Source organism: Panthera leo, chromosome C2 (assembly GCF_018350215.1).
Source record: "Panthera leo isolate Ple1 chromosome C2, P.leo_Ple1_pat1.1, whole genome shotgun sequence".
Classification (NCBI taxonomy): Eukaryota; Metazoa; Chordata; class Mammalia; order Carnivora; family Felidae; genus Panthera; species Panthera leo.
The window spans coordinates 58,392,955-58,420,526 of NC_056687.1; the positions used below are offsets into that span (position 1 = coordinate 58,392,955).

Here is a 27,572-nt window from a genome sequence, read left to right on the forward strand (position 1 = left end):
GTCTGCAATTACGGTCAGGCCATGGGAATTTTTCACTTCAGATTCCTAAATTTATTAAACCGCTTTGTAGTCTTGGAAAAAAAAAAATCAAAGGGGGAACTTTGTTTTAAAGCAAGAAAAGTTTAAAACAAACTAAGTCACCCCATGGACCAATAGAAAATATTAACAAAACATGTATCTGATAAAAAGAATTTATCCAGAACATACACAGAACTCTCAAAATTCACTAAGAAAACAAACACCCAATAACAAAATGGCCAAAATACTTGAACAGACATTTCACCAAAGAAAATACACAGATGGCAAATACATACATGAAAAAATGCTCAATACCATAGTCACTAGGGAACTGTAAATCAAACCACAATGCGGTACTTTTACACACTTATGTTAAAAAACGGAAGTCAATTGGGGCACCTGGGAGGCTCAGTCAGTTAACAGTCTTGATTTTTGGCTCAGGTCATGATCTCATGGTTTGTGAGTTTGAGCCCCGTGTTGGCCTCTGTGCTAACAGTGCTCCCCGCTAACACTGCTTCGGATTCTTTGTCTCCCTCTCCCTCTCTCTGCCCCTCCCCTGCTCTCTCTCTCTCTCAAAATACATAAACTTTAAAAAAAAAAAAGAGAGACTCAAACAAGTGAGTCTGCAGATTTAATTGGCTTTATAAGCGATTCATGAATTGGACAGAATCCCATCCAGCGAGTAGAGAGAGACGCTCTGAGGAGCTGTGCAAAATGGAAGGTTTTTATAGAAGGAGGGTGGGGCAGGCACGTTATTAGCAAAAGAGAAGAAGGAAGTGTTTCAGGCAAGATCACTATCCCTTAGGGGGAAGACAGGGAGTCTCATTCGGTGGATTATCTCATTTCTTCGGGGATAAAGAGGGCCCGAGTGAGAGATTACTTCACTGATGTTGATCAGAAAATTCCTTATTTACCAGTTAAGATGTACATTTCTGGAGGAGGTTGAACCTGCAGTTAGGTATTAAGTCTCTGTTTGGTGACTTGGTAATTACTCAGGTAATGGCATTTTGGGTCTGTGGTTTTCTTGCTAACAACTATTAGAATTTCTACCTTTGAAAAAACCCAGAAAAATTGATAATACCAAGTGCTGACAAGGGATGCAGGGCTTTGAGAGGTCTCACGTATTGCTGATGGGAATGCCAAATGATTCAGCCTTTTTGGAAAACAGCATGGTACTTTCTTATAAACATAAGCATAGCAGCATTATACAGCCTAGCAATCCCACTCATAGGCAGTAACCTAAGTGAAATAAAAAATAAGATTTCTAAGAACGTGTTTGCAAATGTTTATAGCGGCTTTACTCAGAATTGCCCCTCAAACCCTGGAAATAACCCAAATGATCCTCAAGGGGTGAATGGCGAGACAACCATTGTGACAACCATCCAATACTGCCCAGCAATAAAAAGGAATAGACTACATGGGGCGCCTGGGTGGCGCAGTCAGTTAAGCGTCCGACTTCAGCCAGGTCACGATCTCGCGGTCCGTGAGTTCGAGCCCCGCGTGGGGCTCTGGACTGATGGCTCAGAGCCTGGAGCCTGTTTCCGATTCTGTGTCTCCCTCTCTCTCTGCCCCTCCCCCGTTCATGCTCTGTCTCTCTCTGTCCCAAAAATAAATAAAAAACGTTGAAAAAAAAAAAAAAAGGAATAGACTACAAATCTATACAACAACACGAATGAATCTGGAGTGTGTTATACGAAGTGAGAGAAGCCAGACTTAAAGCCTACCTTTAATGACATTCAGCACAAGGCAAAACGGTAGGGACAGAAAACACTTCAGCAGTGGCCAGGAGCAAGGGGTGGGGGAGGGATTGACCTTCAAGGGGTAGGAGGGAATTTTTCTGTTGTTCTTCTGTGTCTTGTGGTGGTGGCAACAGACTACGTGCATTTCTCATAATTAAAATAGCTCTATACCAAAAAGGGTGCATTTTACTGTATGTAAGTTATGTCTCAATAGAAAAAATCAAGAGGTTAAAAAAAGAGGGAAATGAACTTGGATGTTTGGTATTATGCTTATATTTGATGGTCGGTTCCAGCTTGGGCACTCATTTGTTTCTTCATTTTTTCAACAAGTGTGTGTTAAGCACCTATGCTAGGTGGGTTCAATGTCGAGCAAAGCAGATACAGGCTTGCCCTCGTGGAGCTCCTTGAAATGAAATAAAGCAAAATGCTTTATTGCTCATCCTTGGTAATGCAGAGGTCACACTTGCAATAGTCAGGAGCAGCACAAGGAGGGGACTAGTTGTGTGACACCAGAGCCACCACACATCACTGTGCCCTTGTAGCTGCTCCCCAGGCTTCAGTGGGACTCCGTGGAGCATTTCCAGGATGGCATTACTACCAACTGGAAGAAAGACAATAATCCTTGCCTAGGAGGAGGAAACATTCTGAAGTGAGGAGGGTCTGTAAGCGAAAGGAGAGCAATGCCAATCTAGGGGGGCTTGATGCACAAAGCAAAATACATGATTATTTCCAACATCTTAGTACTATAAGGGCAAATACAAATTAAAAAATAAGAAGCCTAATTCTCTCCATTAAAAATGAGGGGGCAGACATTCTCCGCCCCCCCCCCCCCCCCCCCTTTTTAGAGCTTTTACATTAGAAAACTTTTAAGTTCTTAATGTATTTGAAAGGCACATAAATTCTGGAAAGGCTGAGTAAACAGCCGGGGAATGTTTCCATCAGGATCTGCAGGCTATCTCTTTGAAATGTAATCAGCCAGGAATATACACGCAATCTCCCAGTTTCCCTCTGGGGAATAGCCACAGAAATTGAGTGGGCACCTAGCTCCAAATTACAAGCCTACTTCCAGTTAAAAAGAGGAAATGTTCTCTTTGAAGGACATTTGGCAAATACATTACCAAATTAATTTAGGATGGATTATGTGTGGCAAGTGGTACAGTTAATTCTCTTGTTTAGGACTAGTCATTGTTAGTCTTGAGAAAATGTATACAATGGATTGTATCTGCTTGGTTCCATAAAAGGGCAAGATTCTTCTGTTTTTGCAGTCTCCTTAGTGAATTACCTGTGGTTTGCCTCACATCCCAGTTTAGTGCTTATTCAGTAATGAAAGTTTCTACTTTTGTAGAAAGATTTTCTGGGGCAGCAGGGGATTTTGTTTTTCATTGTATTTCTCTAACAGTACCTCCATTCAAATTATCATTAACCTTCAGGTAATCAACTCTAGGAAAGATGTTAGGTGGCAGATTTTCTTATCTTGGAAATATCTGAAATTCAGGAAATGCTGTCCTCAGTAAATTAAATGAAACAATGAAGTAAGAAAGAAAAGTCTTTTTTTTTAAAGTTGAAGACAGCGCAGATGTGTGTGTGTGGTTGGCGGCGGGGGGAGGGCGGTGGGGAACAGAGAGAGGGAGAGAGAGAAGCTGAAGCAAGCTCCATGCTGCCAACGCAGAGCCTGACGTGGGGCTCAAACTCACAGAACAGCCAGATCATAACCTGAGTGGAAACCAAGAGTCAGGCGCTTAACTGACTGAGCCACCCAGGTGCCCCTAAGAAAGAAAATTCTTAACAAAGCATATATTAAAAATTAGCTGTGTCCACTGAATACAGGTCAAAGAAATCTAGAGCTGCACTAATCTGTTTCTCCCATTCTCTTCTGTCAAAACCACTTCCTTGTCCAGGCTGGATAACTACAATAAATTTTAGGAAATATCTTCCAAGTTATCTAAAGCCTTCTTTTTTATGTATAGGAAATCTGGGATAACAGCCAACGGTCTGCCATTCTGTGTATGAAAAAAGTGGTGGGTGTTTGTGAGTGTGTGTGTGTGTGTGTGTGAGAGAGAGAGAGAGAGAGAGAGAGAGAAAGAGAAAGAGGATATGAAGTAGTCTTGACACATTGTTATAACTTAGAATTAACCTTTCTCTTCCCCATTACCTTCAGGAAACAATGAAAAAAAATTCAATGCAATCTAAAAGTCCCTCTCCTCAGTGGTTTCTGTATCTTTCACACTGCCTAGAGGTCAGCAGCAGGCAACCAGAAATTTTCAGCATCACGAAGACAAAATGGCCCAGGGCGTTTAGCCAGTGAGTAAGACTATTACTGACTCATCAGTATGAATTATGATATCCCAGATTTGGGGTAGAGTGGTTTGAGCAAACAGGCTGGACATTGCCCCATGGGTTGCTAGATTCATTCCAATGTAGAACAAAGGCTTCCTTGAGTGCAGTCAACGTCACAGGGATGAGGGCTGGAAATCAATCTGCCATTGCTGGGAATCACTCCTTAACTTTTCAGTTTCACTTTTACTTGGGCCACTAGATGGAGAAGTTGAGCTGAGTGAACGTGTTAGCCATGCTCGCGAAAATTTCCTATGGTTGTGTGAGGTAGCAGGAAAGAGCGGGACATTTATAATACACACATTTATTGCAATTAAAACGACTCTGGACTAAATAATCTACCCTCACTTCACAAATGAAAGTAAAGCAGCCCACATCCCACAGAAAGAAGCCAAAATAACGAAACTTAGAATCAGACCATTCTCTTTATCCTTCTCCGTTCTAACCCCAGTGCCTACTACATGAGAACTATAGGAATTGAATTGGAAATAAAAGCCTGGGTCTTGTTAAGCAGATGATGGTGAAATCAGAGGAAAGTTGAGTTGAAATCTTCAAATTTACTCTTCTATCCTTTGGCATTACTGTAGACAATTGGTGACCCATGCAAAGACTGTTTTGCTGTATCTCAAGATCATAGACTAATATAATAAAAATAGTTATTTGTTGAGAGCTTCCTATGATCCATGCACGTGTTATATGTTTTTAAATATAGAAGCATCTGGGTGGCTCAGTCGGTTAAACGCCTGACTCTTGATTTTGGCTCAGGTCATGATCTTATGGTTGGTGAGATCGAGCTCCACATGGAGCTCTGCACTGATGGTGTTGGAGCCTATTTAGGATTCCTCTCTCTCTGCCCCTCCTCCTCCTCTCTTTCTCTCAAAATAAATAAAACTTAAATGTTTTTAGATATAACTTCTCATTTGCTCATGCCAACATTCTATGAGTAAATACTATTTCCTCTATTTTATAGATGAGGACACCCAGGCTCATAGAAGACAAGTTAATGGGGTTTTTGGAGTGGTTGTGGTGATAAGGTTCTGGGGTGATAGGGGTTTGGAGCCGACGGCCAAGAAAGAATTCTTGAAGACATCATTGGTGCAAAAAGGTGATTTTATTAAAAACAAGGGGACAGGACCTGTGGGCAGAAAAAGCTGTACTGGGGTTGTGAAGAGTGACTGGTTATATACAGTGGAGTTGGGGGAGGTAAAGTCAAGAAGAAATTTCTTAAAGGGATTTCCATATGCTAAAGAAGACTCAGAGATTACTGGAGGCCTAGCCATTGTCAAGCTAAGGTTGTTTTTCTTTATAGCAAAGCACTAACATTAAGACAGTAGGGAGTTCCTGGACTTTAGGCTATTGATAAGATTGCCTTTTTTTTTTTTTTTTTTAATTGTACTAAGGTATTTGCAAACTGATGGACACTCATCAGTTTAACCATTTGTTTTCTGACATTTCCTTTGTTCTTGGGGGGGGGGAGTGGGCAGGATGTGCTAGCTTGTGTTTTGCCCTCAGCTTGCCTTATGTTCCCTCATCAGTGGGGTCTAGAGCCGATGGCCAAGAAAGAATTCCTGAGATGTCTTTGGTGCAAAAAGGTGATTTTAGTAAAGCACGGGAAAAGGACTCATAGGCAGAAAGAGCTGCCCCAGTACAGGATGGATAGACTGATATACTTGGGAGTTGGGGGAGATAATGTCAAAAGAAAGCTCTCCAAAGGGATTTTCATATGCTAAAGAAGACTCACAGGATCCTGGAGGCCTAGCTATTGTCAAGCTAAGGTTGTTTTCTCCTCTAGCAAAGCATTAACATTAAGACAGTAGGGAGTTCCTGGAGAAATGTGATACTCTGCCTGCCTCAAGTATTTGTCAATGGGCTGTAGGTTCTAAGGAAATTTAATTATATCTGCCATTTCCTTCTGCCTTTGTTTCCCACATTAAAGTGGCTTGCTCAAGGACACCCCATAATAAACAAGAGAGCTGGAAAGAAGTCCAAAAAAAGAGTGTGGACCTTATCTATTCACTGTCCTATTCAATTAGTACTTGTGAAAAGAGGAACTTGGCTTTGAATTCTGGTCTGTGTCATTCCGATGTGTCTGGAAAGACTGAAACATGCCAGATATTTGGAGTGTGTTGTGCTTCCCAGTTCCTGGGTAGCTTTCAAACGCCTGGCTGGTTCAACTGCCAAGGCAGGTTAGAGACCTTTCAGTGAAGAGTGATTCTTTAAGCTTCTTCAATCTCAAAGAATTGGATGCGATAGATCTAGCTCTAGCCTACTCCTTTGTAGACTCTTGTGGTTAGAGAAGGGAGCTGGGAGAGATATTTATCTGTAAGGAAAACCCTTATGGATCATTGTATGCTAGGAAAAGACCTGGTTAATTTAGGAATTCTTGTAGAGTTAGGAATCTAACACCTTAGCTAAGATTTCCCTGGTCTGCTTCCTTCCCAAAGGTCTTAAAGGGAGGGTCAAGACTGCATGGTGTGATAGTATTGAGAGGTATTCCTGAGGATAATTTTCCAACTGCTTACTTTGTGGTGCAGAGTATGAGCTGATTAGGAGTCCTGGCTAATGTCAGAGAGTTAGTTATGTATTTGAAACTGTGGCTATTTGTTGCTGGTATTCCCCATTAATGTGCATTTGGTTTGAAACAGGAGTTTCAGTACCTCCCTAAGTGAACTTTGGGGATGGGATGTTCTCATATAGCTCCACTGACTTGCCAGGAACCGTAACACAGAGGGTAATTTTTGATGGTAAGAGGACCATTTGGCGACAAAATGGGAATTTGTCCAGCTTACTGAAAGGGCTCTTATAAATCTAATGACAGGTGGATGGTATAGCACTTCCCTGTCACTGTTTGAGCCACAAACGACACTTGGGAAGAATGTTCATTTGCAAAGTTTCCTGTTTCTCATTAGTAACACTAATATAGAACACAGAAGATTAAAATGAAGTGTCTGGGGGAAAAAATGACAAACTAGGTTTCAGCACTGTGAACGTTAAAAACTAAATTAAAAAATCCAAGAACCAAAGGACCAAGGAAAGCCTTTTATCTAAGAAAGTTAAAAGCAGACGTTCTGGGCTTTGTAAGCAAATAAGTGGGTTTCCTCTGAAGAGTCAAATGGAAGTGAACTCTAAGCACCCTTCTCAGGTCAAAGTCTGTGTATTGCGTTCTTTCAGATGAGGGGACAGTCCTGGGCACACAGACACCAATATCCTGTTGATAGGGGGTGGGTATCTGTCATACATGGTGCTGGGATTATTTCATATCTCAGTGCCTTGTTCAGGGTTTTTTCCCCACGTGAAAATGTTTATACCCCAGGACACAAACATGATCAGACACTGACCACGACTGATATTTATGGAGTGTATCCTCTTCTCCAATGGCTCAGATATCCAAGATAAAGTCTAGGGAATTTAAAAAGCGTCACAAATTATACTGAATGTCCTTGCAGGATTTAAGGCCCAGTGTCATTACATCTGTGTGACTGAGTAATTTGCCTGAATTCCCTAAGTTCCATTATTTTCTCTGTAAAATGAGGCAATGATAGAACCCACTTCCTACAGTTTCTGTGAGGATTGCCTGAGAGTCTGGGGCTTACTGAGCTTGCTGTAAGTGACAAGCTACTACTGGTGGAGAGCTCCTTCCCCACCTGGCGTCTTGTTCAGGGTGGAGGGCTCTACTCTCTGTTGCCCTGACACTCATGGTCTGTCACCATCTCATTCATTCTGCTGAGGTGGAGTGGCTTATCAGGTTGATGAATCTGGAAGCAGGATCTCGACATTCTTTGTCCAGCCCCTTCTTTCTGATTTGAGAATGAATTTGACCTTACGAATCTTACATTTTCTATTGTTCTCAGCTAGGCAGTAAGCTTAATGATATATACCTACAATGGTCAATCCACCAGTTTTGGGGGTCAGAAGGCAACCATGTTCTTCATGTCAGTTCCATCACTAATGAAGGTGTATGTATGTGTGTGTGTGTGTGTGTGTGTGTGTGTATGTGTGGTTTAGTCTCTAACGGCCTTAATCTTTTCTTTTAAGTTTCATTTGGTTCAACACTTAGCAGAAGAAGGGCACTCATTAACAGGGTTCCTTCAAACACTATCAGAGCTGCTAGTTAACTATCACTGGGGGGAAAAAAGCTGTTGAGTTCAGTTTTATAGAGAAGTGATAGTAGTTTGATTTGACTTTCCCAACAGAAACAAACCAAACTGTCTTCTCTGCAAGGACGTTTTATGAATGGAGTCTTTACTCTTGGCCTCTGAAAATGTGTCTACCACCAGCTGTAGAAGACAGCATTTAGCATTCAGGTTTCCAACCCCGGGTGGAAGCATGGTCCTGAAGATATAGATTTAAATGCTTATTAATTCTTCAGATATTTATTTTAGGATGTACTGTACTGGAGGCACATGTGGTATAAGAGCTAATCACGGGCTCATTTTCAAATCTGTGAGATTTTTGGCAAATTACACTCACCCTTTCAGTTTACACATTTGTAAATTGGAAATAATAGTACCTACCTCTCATGCTTGTTGTGAGGATTACATAAGCATTTGTTAAACACCTTGCATATAGAAAGCATGCAACAGCTCTTAACTGGTTGGGATTATTTTTTAAAAGGATGCCAGGCATCGGGCTCGTTGTTGTAGTGAATCGATGAACAAAATGGACACTGGAAGTTTCATTTAGGACTGAGTTACATTGTGTAAGTCTAAATCAGTTTCCATTCTTTACTATTTTAATTCACTGAGTGCTCCCCAAATAAGTGAAGTACAATGAATGACAGAAATCAATACTTGGTTTAAGATCAACATTTAAACTGCGTTTTATTAGTGTTCTGTTTTTCACAAAATGAATCAAACCATTTTTACTCTAAGAGCATTATGCAAACTATCTAGGTGGCCTAAGCTTATTTTCTGGCTCTAAAACTAAAATTTGTTCTATGATTTTCTGAGATGTTCTAGATACTTAAATTAATAGATATTTTAAATGAAGAAAATTTTCCAAGAAATATGTTTTAGATGGAATGGTTGCAAGGTGCATACATATTTCCATGTGGCACCAGGATCATCCACACAGGATCCAGCTTGAACTTACTCCCTTCTGATGCAGGGAAATGTGTTTCAAAGCACATTCAAAACAGGAGGCATCTTGTGACAACAGCGCCGTTACATGCGTCAGTTTTCAAAATAGTATTGTCAACCATTCCTAACAGAGGTAGGAAGGGAAAAAAAAAAACAGATGTAAAAGAACTTTCAGTCTTTCAACATTGACTTACAACCCCAAACAGGATATACTAGAGGGTCAGTTTCATTCCCGCAGGAAATACCTCCTGGTCATTATTGCTAAACGTGAGGAAGGACGTTGGGTGAAATGTGAGTTACTCCTGATTCACAAAGTGGTGGTAGTGTGGTATAAACTGGGAGTCAGAGTCCAGGAAGCCACTGGGGCTTGCTGAACTGGACAGGGACAGTTTATGGACTGTCAGGAGCATGATGTGTCATTGTGGGAAACACTGAGTCTTAGCTCTGGCTGTTACCACTCCTTCTCACAGCACTGGGATCGCCCCCAGTGCCAAGTGTAAAGGGTGACAACTTTCAGATCATGTATGTTGGAATAATGCTTAGTAGTTTTACAATCATGTTGTTCATTACAAGGTCAATAAAACTATGTAAAATAAGAGAAGTGAGCACACCCATCCCTACTCTTACCTTTCTAACACCTAATTGAAACATTTGGGTTTATCTCTTCTGGATTATTTTCATGTTAAAAAAGCTGTATGTATGGGTTTGTCTTCCTTTTCATATTTTACATTGTACTGTATACAACTAACCTTTTTAATGGTTGGATGATATTTCCTCTAATGGATGTTCTGTAGCGAAATTAAATACTTTCTTACTATTGGACACTTGGGACTCTTTTTAATTTTTTGGCATTAGAAATACTGGTGCACTGGACAGTTTGTACATATGTCCACTTCACTACTTTGGATTATTCTCTTTGGATTGGTTCCCAAAAGCAAATTCATGGAGTCAAAGTGTATGAACATTTTTATGACTTTTGTTTCAAATTCCTTTTGCTCATCTACCAGCAAAATATAAGAAAAGTATTTTCATTTCTGTTTCATCAACTCTATTTCAAAGGAAACAGATGTTACCATGGAATAAAATTTGTTAATTTGAAAAAGCAAATGTTGATACTTCGTTATTTTATTTCGTACTTCTTATTTTCTCTATAGTCTGGGTATTGTCTTTTTCCTGAAGAAAAATTTCCTGAAGGCAAATTTCCTTAAATTTGCCTATTGGAGTCATGGTGTTTTCCTGATAATTTTGCATATACTTTTCCCAGGTAAAGATGTTGATCATAATACAAATAATTCTTGCAAATAGTTTTTCATGAATACAATTTATTGTCAGATTGGTTGACATACAACATGCAGTGCTCATCCCAACAAGTGCCGTCCTCAATGCCCATCACCCATTTTCCCCTGTCCCCCACCTCCCACATCCACCCTCAGATTGTTCTCCGTATTTAAGACTCTCTTGTGGTTTGCCTCCCTCCCTCTCTATTTGTAACTATTTTTTTCCCCTTCCCTTCCCCCATGGTCTTCTGTTAAGTTTCTCAAGATCCACATATGAGTGAAAACATGGTATGTGTCTTTCTCTGGCTGCCTTATTTCACTCAGCATAATACCTTCCAGGTCCACATTGCTGTGAATGGCATGATTTCATTCTTTCTCATTGCCAAGTAGTATTTTATTGTATATATAAACCACATGTTTATTTTTGAGAGAGAGTGAGGGAGGGAGCAAACCGCTACAGGGGGAGGGGTAGAGAGTGCAAGAGAGAGAGAATCCCAAATAGGCTCTAGGCTCAGCTCAGAGCCAGACATGGAGTTTGATCCCACAACTGTGGGATCATGACCTGAGTCAAAATCAAGAGTCAGACACTCAACCAACTGAATCACCCAGGTGCCCTTAATCTATTTTTAAAACGGTCTTTGTCACAGGAAGTAGCATCTAAGAATTAGAAGTTTTTAAATGGAGATACAAAGATTTATCTGAAGGTCATTTTTTAACCCAGAGATATGCTTTATGTAGATTAGAATCATATAAAGCATGCACACGCTCTCTCTCTCTCTCTCTCTCTCTCTCTCTCTCTCTCTATATATATATATATATATATATATATATATATATATATTTCCCCATTGGTGCTGCATTTTGAACAACCAACAGCCAGCAGACTGGTCTACTCCCTAAACGTCTTGCTGTCTTGTGTCCCTTTTCTAAACATCCTCTTCCCTTCTCAACAAAGGCCGTGTTTATGTAAAACAGGAGTTGTTTCTCTTTGGATTCCTTTGAGTTTAAGCTGCCACTCTCCACAGTGTATCTTGTGTTGTTATATAACTGCCTTCTAATCAGTTTTGCTTCCTTAACTAGAACAGAAACTTGAAAATTAAAGTCATCACGAACTACCTGTTTATATCTTCCATCATACATGGCAGCCTGAAAAATGACTTCCTGGGTTGGGGGGCAGCCAGTTTTGCATGTACAATTAAGTAGTAGAATGTAGAGAGGAGACCATGAGTCTATAAAGTTTTCAGAAATCTAGATCAAGGAATCTTATTTTAAAGTTAATTTTCCAAGTTAGAATTTGGAAATAGTGTCATTAGAAGAATGAACTGGCTATTGGAAAGTGACCATATTGCAAATAATGGCTAGTGGAAAGTGATATAATTCACACTGTCACAAAAGAGCCACATAAACATGGCTTTAGCCTGTATCTCCAAAGACAGGCATGATCCGGATCACATTGAGGAAACTGAGGCAGCTTACCAGATTTTCATTTAGTTTTATTCTAGATGACCTCATAGACGTCCATTTCCTCCTTGATACTATCCAATAGCCCTGTAGATTCTTGAATCTAGAAATGGAGATAGGAGATAGGAGTCAAATTCTGAGACTATTAATAAGAGTCCGATTTATAAAGCAGGACAGATGTCAAATCTGGTCTACAGAGCAGGAGACTGAGAATTAGAACTTCTGGCATTGGCAGCGCTGTGTGCTCCATCCTGGACGCCAGAACACTTTGTAAGGAGCTGCTGGATTTGGGGCATGGGACTTTTTATTATGTAAAGGTATAGCCACAGTTCTAGAGTGTGGTGGGAGGAGGGGTTGGGGGAGGAGGAAGGGAACTGGCCCAGAAACACCCATAACCAGGATCTAACATCAGGGAGAAAAAGCATTTACTAAATAACACAAGTTGACAATTGTCTCCATAAGACTCACTCGGTGGTGTTTTTACCATTTAATAAACTGTCTCTCATTTCCACACTATTTTCTCTATATTAACCGCCTCACGCAATCAGTTTTTTTTTTTTTTTTTAATTATGAAAACGGAGCACTTTGGGGGAATCTGTACAGGGAGATCATTAGCTTCCCTGGCTTCTCACTCAGTTCTTCAATATCTACTATTAAGCTGACTCCTATGAGTGAGGCAGCCTGCCCAGGCTAAGGAGAAAGAAAGGCTAACCAGTGGCCTCCAGGTACCATCTAATGCTGGAAGCCGAGCTATCCAATCCAACCAGCCTGATGGCAGGGCCCCAGGCAGTGGACGGATCGGGACTGCAGGGCAGCCCATAGACAGTGAAGCTTCTTGTACTCCCACTTTTATGTAATTTGGCCTTAATAAAAGTACCTGGGGAATTGTCTGTTGGGGAATTGCCCTAGACAGGCCCCCTGGGAAAAGAACTATTGGGGAAAGAAATAAGGTTCCACAAGGAAATTGTGCGGCCCTACATTTAGCCCTTGCCACCCCCTATAAAGACTCCTCTACCTGAAGGAAGGATAGCCCCATATATTTCCCAGCCAAGGAGGGGCAAATGGATTTGAAAGCCCCACACCGGCAACAGAGGAGTGTATCTATGGGCACAAGTTACTCCAGCTCGTAGGCCCACTTGGCCCCCAGGAGGCATTCCAGATGATGACTGAACCTAGTCGGTTAAAGTACAGAATGGTCCATTAGTTCCTAGGTGCATTGTGTCTCTGAGAATGTATAAGGTGTGGTTCCTAAGGCCCTCCTGGCCCCCTCCTGGCATCTCACACCGAGGGGAACATTTTTGTTCCTCAAGCCACAAATGGTTCAAGGAAACAACTAAGAGGTCATGTCCCTGTAACTGTTCCACTTGAGGTGTTGAGAGATAGATGACCTTTCATGAAAACAGCAAAGCAAATGCTCTATAGATTATAGATAAATGTAGATACATAATGAAAATAACGTAAGAAATTAATCAATAAGCAAAGGGCAGGAAGGAACGTTATGAGAAAATAACCATGTTATTCCTTAAAGGGTGATTACCCATAGGAACATTTTTAGAATTAGGTAATGCTAGAAAACATAGATGATGCATGCTACAAGGAAATTGCTAACAAATATATAATGCCACGTTTGCCACAATAAAACAGCCAGTTCAACACAATAAAGCAGCCAGTCCATTTTTATTTTTATTTTATTTTTTTCACTTTTTCGCTGATGTCATTCATCCTTCGGGAGCCCCTGGACCTGCTGGAGTTGGACTCCGGCAATCTAACATTTTGTCTTAAGTGTTCTCCTCATCTTCTTCATTTTTGAAATTGTAATTTCCCTTTGTTATTTCCTAGTCTTCAGCAGCAGCCATGTTTGAGAGAATTAGAGGAGATGCCTGTATCCCTATTGTTTTAGAAATTTAGTGCCTGGAGGGCACAAGAAGTTTGGAGTAGTCTACCATGTTAAGAAGGGGTTAGCAGAGAGTAACAGAAATTAATGGGTACAGATTGCTTGTTATGTGCCAAACGCTATGCAGTGTACTTTCCATTTCTTTAATCTGCATGGCAGCACTACACGAGATACGTATGGTTATCATTCCTGTTGTCTAGATGCAGGAAGTGATGCTTAAACAGGTTAAGAAAACTGTCCAAGGTCATGTGGCTAATAAGTGATGGAACCAGGAAGTAAACCAGGAATCTCATGCCAAAGCCTATATTCTCAGCTCCTATGCTATTCGGTCTACAGTTCCAGGCACTGAGCAACAACCAGGAAATGTTTGAGGAAAAGATTCCCCAGAAAGACCCCAAAATATTAAAAAAAAATTTTTTAATGTTTGTATTTATTTTTTTATTAAAATTTTTTTTAATTTTACTTTTTATTTTTAAAAATTTACATCCAAATTAGTTAGCATATAGTGCTACAATGATTTCAGGAGTAAATTCCTTAGTGCCCCTTACCCATTTAGCCCATCCCCCCTCTCACAACCCTTCCAGTAACCCTGTTTGTTCTCCATATTTATGAGTCTCTTCTGTTTTGTCCCCCTCCCCGTTTTTATATTCTTTTTGTTTCCCTTCCCTTATGTTCATCTGTTTTGTCTCTTAAAGTCCTCATATGAGTGAAGTCATACGATTTTTGTCTTTCTCTGACTGACTGATTTCACTTAGCATAATACCCTCCAGTTCCATCTACATAGTTGCAAATGGCAAGATTTCATTCTTTTTGATTGCCGAGTTATACTTTATCCATTTTTTCCATTCATCCATCGATGGACATTTGGGCTCTTTCCATACTTTGGCTATTGTTGATAGTGCTGCTATAAACATGGGGGTGCATGTGTCCCTTCGAAACAGCACACCGGTATCCCTTGGATAAATGCCTAGTAGTGCAATTGCTGAGTGGTAGGGTAGTTCTATTTTTAGTTTTTTGAGGAACCTCCATACTGTTTTCCAGAGTGGCTGTACCAGCTTTCATCCCCACCAACAATGCCAAAGAGATCCTCTTTCTCTGCATCCTGGCCAACATCTGTTGTTGCCTGAGTTGTTAATGTTAGCCATTCTGACAGGTGTGAGGTGGTTTTGATTTGTATTTCCCTGATGATGAGTGATGTTGAGCATTTTTTCATGTGTTGGTTGGCCATCTGGATGTCTTCTTTGGAGAAGTGTCTGTTCATGTCTTTTGCCCATTTCTTCACTGGATTCTTTGTTTTTTGGGTGTTGAGTTTGATAAGTTCTTTATAGATTTTGGATACTAACCCTTTATCTGATATGTCATTTGCAAATATCTTCTCCTATTCTTTTGGTCGCCTTTGAGTTTTCCTGATTTTTTCCTTCGCTGTGCAGAAGCTTTTTATTTTGATGAGGTCCCAGTAGTTCATTTTTGCTTTTGTTTCCCTTGCCTCTGGAGATGTGTTGAATAAGAAGTTGCTGCAGCCAAGATCAAAGAGATTTTTGCCTGCTTTCTCCTCGAGGATTTTGATGGCTTCCTGTCCTACATTTAGGTCTTTCATCCATTTTGAGTTTATTTTTGTGTATGGTGCAAGAAAGTGGTCCAGGTTCATTCTTCTGCATGTTGCTGTCCAGTTTTTTCAGCACCACTTGCTGATGAGAGTGTCTTTATTCCATTGGATATTCTTTCCTGCTTTGTCAAAGATTAGTTGGCCATACATTTGTGGGTCCATTTCTGGGTTCTCTATTTTGTTCCATTGATCTGAATGTCTGTTCTTGTGCCAGGACCATACTGTCTTGATAATTACAGCTTTGTAGTTTAGTTTGAAGTCTGAGATTATGATGCCTCCTGCTTTGGTTTTCTTTTTCAAGATTGTTTTGGCTATTTGGTATCTTTTCTGGTTCCATACAAATTTTAGAATTGTTTGCTTTAGCTCTGTGAAGAATGCTGGTGTTACGGTGATAGGGATTACACTGAATATGTAGATTGCTTTGGGTAGTATTGACATTTTAACAATATTTGTTCTTCCTATCCAGGAGCATGGAATCTTTTTCTATTTTTTTGTGTCTTCTTCAATTTCTTTCATAAGCTTTCTATAGTTTTCAGTGTATAGACTTTTCACCTCTTTGGTTAGATTTATTCCTAGGTATTTTATGGTTTTTGGTGCAACTGTAAATGGGATCGATTCCTTGATTTCTCTTTCTGTCACTTCATTGTTGGTGTATAGGAATGCAACCGACTTCTGTGCATTGATTTTATATCCTGCAACTTTGCTGAATTGATGATTCAGTTCTAGCAGTTTTTTGGTGGAACCTTTTGGGTTTTCCATATAAAGTATCATGTCATCTGAGAAGAGTGAAAGTTTGACCTCCTCCTGGCTGATTTGGATGCCTTTTATTTCTTTGTGTTGCCTGAATCCAGAGGCTAAGACTTCCAGTACTATGTTGAATAACAGTGGTGAGAGTGGACATCCCTGTCTTGTTCCTGACCTTAAGGGGAAAGCTCTCAGTTTTTCCCCACTGAGGATGATATTAGCGTTGGGTCATTCATATATGGTTTTAATGATCTCAAGGTATGCTCCTTCTATCCCTACTTTCTTGAGAGTTTTTATCCAGAAAGGATGCTGTATTTTGTCAAATGCTTTCTCTGCATCTGTTGAGAGGATCATATGGTTCTTGTCCTTTCTTTTATTGATGTGATGAATCATGTTAATTGTTTTGTGGATATTGAACCAGCCCTGCATCCCAGGTACAAATCCCACTTGCTCGTGGTGAATAATTTTTTCAATGGTTTGTTGGATTGGGTGGCTAATATCTTGTTGAGGATTTTTGCATCCATGTTCATCAGGGAAACTGGTCCATAGTTTTCCTTTTTAGTGGGGTCTCTGGTTTTGGAATGAAGGTAATGCCAGCTTCATAGAAATAGTTTGGAAGTCTTCCTTCCATTTCTATTTGTTGGAATAGTTTCAAGAGAATAGGTGTTAACTATTCCTTAAATGTTTGGTAGAATTCCCCTGGAATGTCATCTGGCCCTGGACTCTTGTTTTTTGGGAGAGTTTTGATTACTACTTCGATTTCCTTAGTGGTTATGGGTCTGTTCAAATTTTCTATTTCTTCCTGTTTCAGTTTTGCTAGTGTATATGTTTCTAGGAATTTGTCCATTTCTTCCAGATTACCCATTTTATTGGCATATAGTTGCTCATAATATTCTCTTATTATTGTTTTTATTTCTGTTGTGTTTGTTGTGATCTCTCCTCTTTCATTCTTGATTTTATTTATTTGGATCCTTTCCTGTTTCTTTTTGATCAAACTGGCTAGTGGTTTATCAATTTTTTAAATTCTTTTAGAGAACCAGCTTCTGGTTTCATTGATCTGTTCTACTGTTTTTTGTTTGTTTGTTTGTTTGTTTTTGGTTTCAATAACATTAATTTCTGCTCTAGTCTTTATTATTTCCTGTCTTCTGCTGGTTTTGGGTTTTATTTGCTGTTCTTTCCCCAACTTCTTAAGGTGTAAGTTAGGTTGTGTATCTGAGATCTTTCTTCCTTCTTTAGGATGGCATGGATTGCTATATACTTTCCTCTTATGACTGCCTTTGCTGCATCCCAGAGGTTTTCGGTTTTGGTGTTATCATTTTGATTGACTTCCATATACTTTTTAATTTCCTTTTTAAGTGCTTGGTTAGCCCATTCATTCTGTAGTAGGATATTCTTCAGTTTCCAAGTATTTGTTACCTTTCCAAATTTTTTCTTGTGGTTGATTTCGAGTTTCATAGCGTTGTGGTCTGAAAATATGCACGGTATGATCTCGATCTTTTTGTACTTACTTAGGGCTGATTTGTGTGACAGTATATGGTCTATTCTGGAGAATGTTCCATTTACACTGGAGAAGAGTGTATATTATGCTGCTTTAGGATGGAATGTTCTGAATATATCTGTTAAGTCCATCTGGTCCAATGTGTCATTCAAAGCCATTGTTTCCTTGTTGGTTTTTGATTAGATGATATATTTATTTTCGAGACAGAGTGAGACAGAGCATTGAACGGGGTAGGGTCAGAGACAGAGGGAGACAAAGATTCTGAAGCAGGCTCCAGGCTCTGAGCTGTCAGGACAGAGCCCCACGTGAGGCTCAAACTCTCAACCACGAGATCATGACCTGAGCCAGTCAGATGCTTATCTGACTGACCCACCCAGGTGCCCCAGAAAGACCCCAAAATATTAAGGGAGGGAGTGAACTTCCTGCTTTTATGCAGGGGATGGGCAATGAGTATTTAAGAGAAGTGTTGGCCTCTTGAAGATCAGAGAGACACAAGAGAAACACCTTCAGCCTCCCCCACAGAACCTGTAATCACCTTTCATTCAACATACATTTGTGAGTAGAGATTCAGGGGAGAAGCAGCATGCGTTCTCAGAGTTACATATGCAGTGCTAATGGGCAAAATGGACTTGATGTAAAACCTATTTCTAATAACCAAATACACAATTTTCTGGCTTGTATATTTTTAGCAGACATCTCTCAGGTTCTGGGTATTATAATCAGCATCTCCTGGAGTAATACAAACAGCTTGGCACAAACTAGGTTTAAAAATAAATTCTCTACCCTATCTGGAACTCTCAAGGATTCAGTCTACAGGCAGGCTGGTGTAGATGTAGTGAGGTACTTCCATTTTATTCCTCTGCCCCAGTTTCATTTCCAGGGCCCTACACTGTTTCATAACTTGGGATCTTGCTGTAAAGTTGGCCCAGGATTTTGAAGATCCCAAGATCCCCAAATTACCTATCCAAGTTCATAGCAGAGTGTAAAATTAATATTTAGGGGATTTTCTGAAGAACTTAGGTTAGCCTGGGGTAGATTAAATTAGTGCATTTATTACGGAGCTCCTGCTTTGTGACAGGCCTTGTGGATAATCGGGCAAACTGTCTTCAGGTTGGGAGTTCCTGGATGCAAAGCCAAGGTAGCAATGAAGGCTTCAGACCAGTCAAAATTTCAGCCCCAGGTGGAAACATGGGAGGAGCTCGTGTACATGACAACCCTTGCCACCCCAGTAGTACGTGGTTGCTAATGTTCAAAAGGAACATTCTGGTATCTTCTGAACTTCCTTTCTATTTGTCATTTATTTAATATTTAGCTAAAAATATAAATACAATTTCCACTGTACCCTAGTCTAAGAGACAGTGCTCATATCGAAATCTGTAAAATGATTAGCAGGTAAACTCCTCCCGATTAAGAGTTTAAATTCCAGACTCTCTTTTCCCCAAAATAAAGCTTTTAAAAGTACTGTTTTAACTTACCTCACTCTTTGTTTCACATTGAAGATCTTTATATAGTCTGCTTGTAGCTGGTTCGAAAAAGACTGTGTTAGTTCAAGCACTGAAACAAAGGACTATTTCAATTAATCCAACTATCACATTAGACCAGGTTTAATCATTCACACTCAGGGCCTGTGATTTGAAATTGGTGGTAAACTCAATTGGTGGGAAGAAGGGTCACTTTTTTCAAAAAAGGCTTAAAAGTCTTTTATAATAAACATTATGTAGTGACACCTGGGTGAGTCAGTTGGTTAAGTGTCCCACTCTTGATTTTGGCTCAGGTCATGCTCTCACGGTTCATGAGTTCAAGCCCTGCATCTGGCTCTGTGCTGACAGCACAGAGCTTGCTTGAGATTGTCTCTCTCTCTCTCTCCCTGCCCCTCCCCTGCTTGCTCTCTCTCTCTTTCTCTGAAAATAGATAAATAAATGCATTTTTAAAAAGATTATGTAACAAACAAAGTTTAGAAAGAGAAAAAATTACCTATTGTTCTATCGTCTCAAACACATTTATGTTAATGTGTGTTGAGAATGAATGCCGGGCCCACTGGTAATTGGAACAGTCACGCAGTACAACACTACTGTCATTATTACTACTATATAAAATATTTTAATTTGGGGGAAGAGCTAAAATTCTCTCATTAAACTTTTTCCCCATATTGTTTTGATTACATGATTATACATGTTTATTTTTATAGTTGAAATATAGAATAATTTCTACCATAACATGGATATTCTCAGTCTGAATTCACCCATTGGATATCAAATATGGCAATTAAAATTATTTCTCAATGCTCTAGATAGAATTCATACAATAGTTCCCAAATACATCTATGGGTATTTTATAAATGGAAAGTAAGTTCTCAGTTACTCAAAGAAATCTAACTCACATGTTGGTGTTGTTGGAAGAGATGCTTTACGTGAAGGTACATACTTTCTAGTGTTCCATCTGAATTTTTTCACATCAACGAAATTTTGAACAATCATTACCTTTGTGAAATCTTCAGTGCCTTGCACCTGAAGTTTGACAGAATATAAGGTAATAAATGAGTATATATCATACAACTAAATGTTTCTCTGGTAAGCTCCTAACTATCTCAAGACCTCTCTAAATATCTGGGCTGAAAAGTAAACATAAGTATGAGACAGCTACCTTAAAATACCTGGATGTGTTGGCTTTTTGAAACTCAATATTCCATATACTTTCACTGATTTTTAAAGTTTCGCTCATTTCTCTTACAAATGAGAAAAATGATTAAGAGTTAATCATTAACGGTCCTTTAAAACATCACCCAGAGAGATTTTCTATGTGGCGAAAAGAAAGTTTAAAAAATAGTGAATTTCAGGGTGCCTGTGTGGCTTAGTCGTGTCCTACTTGAGTGTCCTAATTGGGCTCAGGTCATGATCTCACAGCTCTGTGCTGCAGCTCAGAGCCTGGAGCCTGCTTCTGATTCTGTGTCTCCCTCTCTCTCTGCCCCTCCCTGCGCACGCTTTGTCTCTCTTTCCTTCAAAACTAAATAAACATTAAACAATTCTTTTTAAATAGTGGATTTCAAGAAATCCTTCAACCTGTGGGTGGTTTTGGTATTTTTGGAATCACATTGGTACTCAAATCTACAGTAAGTGGGGCTTTCTGTCTAGGAGAGTAGACAGACTTGGGTAGGTTTTAGGCTGCCTTGAGAATCTCTTAGTTGGCCATCTAAATTCCCAACCAGCACCCACACCCAAGCTCTGTTATTATGTATTCAAGCATAGAGGTAGGGAGCGCCACAGTTAAGAGTAATGTCTTACTTCCTCTCATGTGGCTATCACGTTGGTGCTGGTGGCGTCCACTCAGAAAATTTTTTCTTGTGACCCCTTCTCACCTTGGGATTCCTCTTATCCCCACCTCATGTTTTTCTTGTGTCTCAAATCTACCCTGTAAGTACTTCTATCATAGCTGCACACGTTTTCTTAATATATTTATATGTTTTTCTTTTCACTTAGTTGGCAGATTTTTTGAGGGCAAGCTGCAGATCTCATTTGTCTTGATCACTTTAGCATCTAGCACTGTTTCTGTCATATATTAATTGCTTAAAAATATATGCCTAATTTAATTGACTCTAGGTACCTCTTTCAATTTACTTTCTGTAGCTATATTTTGTATGTCCCCTGATTCCTCCTGACATGTGCCTCTCTTATGCTACCCAACACACACACACACACACACACACACACACACACACACACACACACACAGAGAGAGCTTAAATATGAGGAGTCTTTCACTTCTATATTCACTTGAAAAGTAGCTGAGGAAATACCACTGATACTCAGTTCAGCATGGGCCTGGCAGAGCCTTTCTAGAGTACTGTTGATGCAGTCCAGAGAAAGTGGTCCTTCTGCATTGTGTAAATGAACTTAATAGACCCTCTTTTGTTATTTACAACAGCACCAAAATCTAACTATAGCCAAAAGGTACAACTTGGCCAGCCTCATTAACATTGAACAGGGATATCTTGGTGTTTGGGCTACCCTTTGCCAAAGGTATCAGCGGACTTGGGGTGTGTGTGCTGTGTATGTGTGCTTCTGGAGTGGTAAGGGAAAGGGAGAGGATGGAAAGGTGGAAAAGTGGCAATTTTTGTAATGATAACACATTGTTGGACATATGGCATATTGACCCGAAGACATGAATCAACATTTCCCTACCTGATAGCATGTTATAGGAATTAAAGAAGGTGCCTTATAAGCTTTCCGTAACTGACAATCTTCTACAGCTCCATGTATGAGAATGACATAGATTACAGTTTCATCATAGATATCAGTTTTGGTGTTCTTTGGTATGTCTTTTATGCAGACGTTACAGAGTTTTAATTGCATCTTGTAGTTCCAATCCTACAAGGAAAACACAGTTTCATAACCTATGGTTTATAAGGTTTAATATAAATTCCTAAATAGTTAATTAATAACAGTACTTTAATAAAACTCCATTCAGAGAGAAGAGTGAGTTCATACAAACACTTCTTACCTTATAAGATAAACGTTCCCTGATTTTTTTGGCAGTAATAGAAAGACCAAGTTTTAGCCACATTTTATATTCAATGTGAGGACAACATTGCTCAAAAGCTTCATACAAGTGACTTTTGGGAATAAAACATGTCTGAAAAAAGGAGGATACAAATTTAATATTTCATTCTGTACACCTATAGTTTAAGGATATAAGGTTTCCTCATTTACATATAACATTAAAACTAAGAATTTAAATGATGTAACATTCATGTTGTTGCCTGGAAATCTGATAAGATGTGTACAGTAGTAAATATTGGTGTGATTTTGTCATAAATTAAATATTAAAAGGCTACATGCTCCAATGAGATGTTCGTTATTATTGTTATAGATTCTGAAAAAAAAAAGAAAATAAAGTATAAAAAATTATTTAAGCTTTAACTAAAGATATGAATATTTCTAAAAATACATTATTTTAGAGAAGTAAACTTTTTAACTAACAGTAAAATGCCAATGCTAGCAATGATCAGAATATTGGCTATCAGGAATAAGCTATTAAGAATATACAAGACACTGTGTATGTTGCTTTTTATTTCTCATGGGTAAGTATGTACGAGTGGTATTGCTGGGTAATATGGTAATTGTGTGTTTAACTTTATAAGAAAGGGTTGAGACATTTTACAGTCTCATCAGCCATGGGTGGGAATTTTAGTTGCTTTATGTCCTTGCCAATACGTGGTACTCATTATCTTTATTTTTAGCCGAAGTAGTGGGTATGTAGTGATACCTCATCACGACTTTTAATCTGAATTTCTCTGAGAGCTAATGATATCAAGCATCTTCTCTATGTGCTTCTTCTTTTGTGAAATGTTTGTTCAAATCCTTTGTGTAATTAAAAACAATTTTTTTAAGTTTATTTATTTATTTTGAGAGAGACAGAGACAGCTTGAGTAAGGGAAGGGCAGAGAGAAAGACGGAGAGAGAGAATCCAAAGCAGGTTTTGTGCTGCCAGCGCGGAGACTGATGCAGGGCTCAAACTCAAGATCGTGACCTGAGCTGAAACCAAGAGTTGGAGGGAACTTAGCCAACTGAGCCACATAGGCACCCCATTTTTCCCAATTTTTAATTTGGTGATTTGTCTTCTCATTTTTGAGTTGTAAGAATTCTTTATAAGTTCCATTGTCAAGTAATTTTTCAGATAGATATTGTGAAAAATTCCCCACCGTCTGTGTTCCATATTCTTTATGGTGTCCTTTAAAACAGAAGAAGATTTTAATACTAGTGACATTCCATTTATCAGTATTTCCTTTTATGGTTAGTGTTTTTTGTGTCCTGGAAGAAATCTTTGCCTACATCAAGATCTTTGTGTCCCTTTAGAATTTTTGTAGCTCTAATTTTAATGTTTAAGTCTACAATCATTCCAAATCAATTTTTGTGCATAGTGTGTGGGGCCAAGGCTCATAGCTTCCATGTGGATATTTGGAATTTTCAGGATCGTTTGTTGAAAATGATATTATTGTTAAAGATCAATTGACTGTGTATATATGAATCTGTTTCTGGATTTTCTTCCTTATTCCACTGATCTATATTGTCTTAATCTTAAGCTAATTCCACATGGTTTTGATTATAAGGATTTATAATAAGGCTTTAAGTTAGATAGTATAGTTTGTCTAACATTATTCTTTTATAAGTTTTAATTCACGTGTATGTAATATACAGTGTTATATTAATTTCAGGTGTATAATATAGTAACTCAACAATTCCATATATTAGTCAGTGCTCATCAAGATAAGTGTACTCCTGGGGCTCCTGGGTGGCTCAGTTGGTTAAGCATCTAACTTTAGCTCAGGTCATGATCTCATGGTCCATAAGTTTGAGCCCCTCATCGGGCTCTGTGCTAACAGCTTCGAGCCTGGAGCTGCTTCAGATTCTGTGTCTTCCTTTCCCTTTGCTCCTCCCCTGCTCGCTCTCTGTCTCTGTCTCTCTCTCTCTCAAAAATAAATAAACACATTAAAAAAAAAAAAGGTAAGTGTACTCTAAATTCTCTTCACCTATTTCACCCATCCCCCCATCTTCCTCCCCTCTGGTGACCACTTGTTTATTCTCTAAAGTTAAGAGTCTGTTTTTCAGTTTCTCTCTCTCTCTCTCTCTCTCTCTCTCTCTCTCTTTCCCCCCTTTGTTTGTTTGTTTTTTAAATTCCAATGAAATCATATGGCATTTGTCTTTCTCTGACTGACTTATTTCATTTAGCATTATACTCTCTAGATCCGTCCATGTTGATGCAAATGGCAAGATTTCATTCTTTTTTAATGGCTGAATAATATTCCATTGTATAATATTCCATTGTATATACATATATACTAGATCTTGTTTACCCATTCAGTTTATCCATTCATCTATTGATGGATGCTTGGGCTGCTTCCATAAATTGACTATTGCAATTTGAGTATTGACTATATATCCCTTCAAATTAGTGTTTTCAAATTCTTTGGGTAAATACCCAGTGCAATTAGTGTATCTTAGGGTAGTTCTATTCTTAATTTCTTTGAGGAAACTCCATACTGTTTCCACCATGGCTGCATTAATTTGCATTCCCACCAATAGTGCACAAGGGGTCCTTTTCTTCCACATCTTTGTGAACACTTTTTTTTTCCTTGAGTTTTTGATTTTAGCCATTCTGACAGGTGTGAGTAGATATCTCATTGTAGTTTTGATTTGCATTTCCCTTATAATGAGTGATGTGTCTGTTGGCCATCTGTATGTCTTCTTAAGAAATGTCTATTTATACGTTTTGCCCATTTTAAAATTGGATTATTATTTATTTTCTGGTGTGGGGTTGTATAAGTTTTTTATCTATTTTGGATACTAACTCTTTATCAAATATGTCATTTGCAAATATCTTCTCCCATTCAGTAGGTTATCTTTTAGTGTTTTGTTTTGTTTTGTTTTGAGAGAGAGGTAGAGAGAAAGGGTACAAGTGAGTGAAGGGCAGAAAGTGAGAAGGAGGGAGAGGGAGAGAGAATTCCATGAGGGGCAGAGAGAGAGAGAGAGAGAGGGAAAGAGAGAAAAGTGAGGCTCACCTGAAGTGGGGCTCATGTGGACCCAAAGTGGGGTTTGAGCTCACCCAAAGTGGGACTTGAACTCATGAACTATGAGATCATAACCTGAGCCAAATTTAGATGTTTAACTGACTGAGCCACCCAGAAACCTGGTTACCTTTTAGTTTTGTTGGTTGTTTCCTTCACTGTGCAGAAGGTTTTTATTGTCATGTAGTCTCAACTAGTTAATTGTTGTTTTTATTTTCCTTGCTTCAGGAGACATAATTAGAAAGTACTGTTACAGCCAATGTCAGAGAAATTACCACCTGTTCTCTGTTCTAAAATTTTATTATTTATTTATTTATTTATTTATTTATTTATTTATTTAAGTCAACTCTATGCCCAACATGGGGTTTAAACTCATGACCGTGAGATCAAGAGTCACATGCTCTACTGACTGAGACAGTCAGGCACCTCTATTCTAGGATTTCTATAGTTTCAGGTCTCACATTTAGGTCCTTAATCCATTTTGAGTTTACTTTTGTGTATGGTGTAAAAAAGTGGTCTACTTTACTTTTTTGCATGTAGCTGTCCTGTGTTCCCAACACCATTTTTTGAAGATACTGTTGTTTCCCCCCCATTTATTATTCTTGTCTCCTTTGTCAAATGACCATATAATTGTGGGTTTATTTCTGGATTTTTTATTCTATTCCATTGATCTATGTGTTTCTTTTTGTGCCAGTACCATACTGTTTTGATTACTACAACTTTGTATTATAATGTGAAATCTGGAATTGCAATACCTACAACTTTGTTTTTCAAGATTGCTTTCACTGTTTGGATTCTTTTGTGGTTTCATTCATATTTTAGGATTGTTTGTTCTAGTTCTGTGAAAAAATGCTGTTGGTATTTTGATAGGGGTTACATTAAATCTGTAGATTACTTTGGGTAGTACAGACACTGTAACAATATTTGTTGCTCCAAGCCAAGAGCATGGAACATCTTAATTTCTTTCATCAGATTAGGCTGGGGGGAGGGGAGAGGAGTTAAGATGGCAGAAAAGTAAGGGGACCAGGATTTCCCTTGTCCCTCAAACACATCTGAATTGAAGTCAAATCACTTGGAACACCCAGAAAATCAATCTGTGGAGTGGCAGAAGGATCTCCACAGGTGGAGGGAGACAGCTTGGTGGGATTGAGGTGCATGTATGTGAATTGGGGAGATAAAATGGCATAGGCACAGAGGGTATGGAACCCCTTCTGTGGAGAGACAAAAGGAGAAAAAGAAAAGAGGGGCTGTGAAATTGCGGTATTGAGTTAGCACAAGAGGAAAACCTCTCCAGACCATGGACTAGCAAATGAGAAATATGAAGAGAACCAGTTTCTATTTTGCAACAGCCGTTTGAAACTTGGAGTTTTCAAAAATGTACAACTTTCTCCAGACCAGAGCTGGCCATTGTGTGCACCTGGCAGGGAGGGGAGCTAGACCCAGGGCAAGGCCCGAACACATGAACTGTGAGATCATGACCTAAGTGGCAGAAGTTGGATGCCTCCCTGACTGGGCCACCCAGGTGCTCCCAGATATTGTTTCGTTTTATGGAATCACTTAGTTCTCTAATTCTCCCCGGTGATCTAGTAATTTCTGTTCCCTCCTTTTTTCAGTTTCATCATTTTCAATAATTTTATCTTCTAATTTTTTTTTATGTTTATTTTTGAGAGAGACAGAGACAGAATGCAAGTGGGTTGGGGCAGAGAGAGAGGGAGGCACAGAATCCAAAGCAGGCTCCAGGCTCTGAGCTGTCAGCACAGAGTCTGACACGGGGGCTCAAACCCACGAGCTGTGAGATCATGACCTGAGCCGAAGTCGGATGCTCAACTGACTGAGTTACCCAGGTGCCCCAATTATTTTATCTTCTATTTCACCTATTCTTTCCTTATTATTTCTATTATTTGTCTTCTAGTTCTTTGACTCTTAAAATGTTTTCTGTAATGTTTTATTTATTCTTGAGAGAGAGAAAGAGCATGAGTGAGGGAGGGGCAGAGTGAGAGAGGGACACAGAATCCGAAGCAGGCTCCAGGCTCTGAGCTGTCAGCACAGAGCCCCACTTGGAGCTTGAACTCACAAGCCCCAAGCTGTCTGACACTCAACCAACTGAGTCACCCAGGCACCCTTGACTCTTTTTTACTGCTATCTCCAATTAGGTGTTTTTAGTTCTAAAATTTCCATTTGACTCTTTTCTATATTTCCACAATATCCTGATATTTTCTATCTCGTTTCTCATTAAGGATATGTTTTCCTTTAATTTTTTGAACATATTTCAAAGAACATAGTTCTTCAAATCTATTATCAATAATTATTTAGTGCCTAATCCATATTTTGGACAATTTCAATGTTGTTTTCTATCCATTGG

The 27,572-nt window shown here is 39.2% G+C and overlaps 1 protein-coding gene across 9 annotated transcripts in view; it reads right to left on the reverse strand.

The window, feature by feature from the left end:
* Positions 1 to 8,880: 8,880 nt before the first annotated feature.
* The window catches only part of SLC9C1 (solute carrier family 9 member C1), a 108,531-nt gene continuing 89,839 nt past the window's right edge, over positions 8,881 to 27,572 (reverse strand). For all 9 annotated transcript variants that reach the window (XM_042956108.1, XM_042956104.1, XM_042956105.1 and 6 more), the window contains 6 exons: positions 22,147 to 22,278; positions 21,828 to 22,013; positions 20,030 to 20,156; positions 19,125 to 19,171; positions 11,923 to 12,010; positions 8,881 to 9,293 (listed from right to left, as the gene is read on the reverse strand). In XM_042956108.1, coding sequence (XP_042812042.1) covers positions 11,945 to 12,010; positions 19,125 to 19,171; positions 20,030 to 20,156; positions 21,828 to 22,013; positions 22,147 to 22,278 — 558 coding nt within the window. In that variant the 3' untranslated portion in view covers positions 8,881 to 9,293; positions 11,923 to 11,944. The remainder of the gene's footprint in view (positions 9,294 to 11,922; positions 12,011 to 19,124; positions 19,172 to 20,029; positions 20,157 to 21,827; positions 22,014 to 22,146; positions 22,279 to 27,572) is intronic.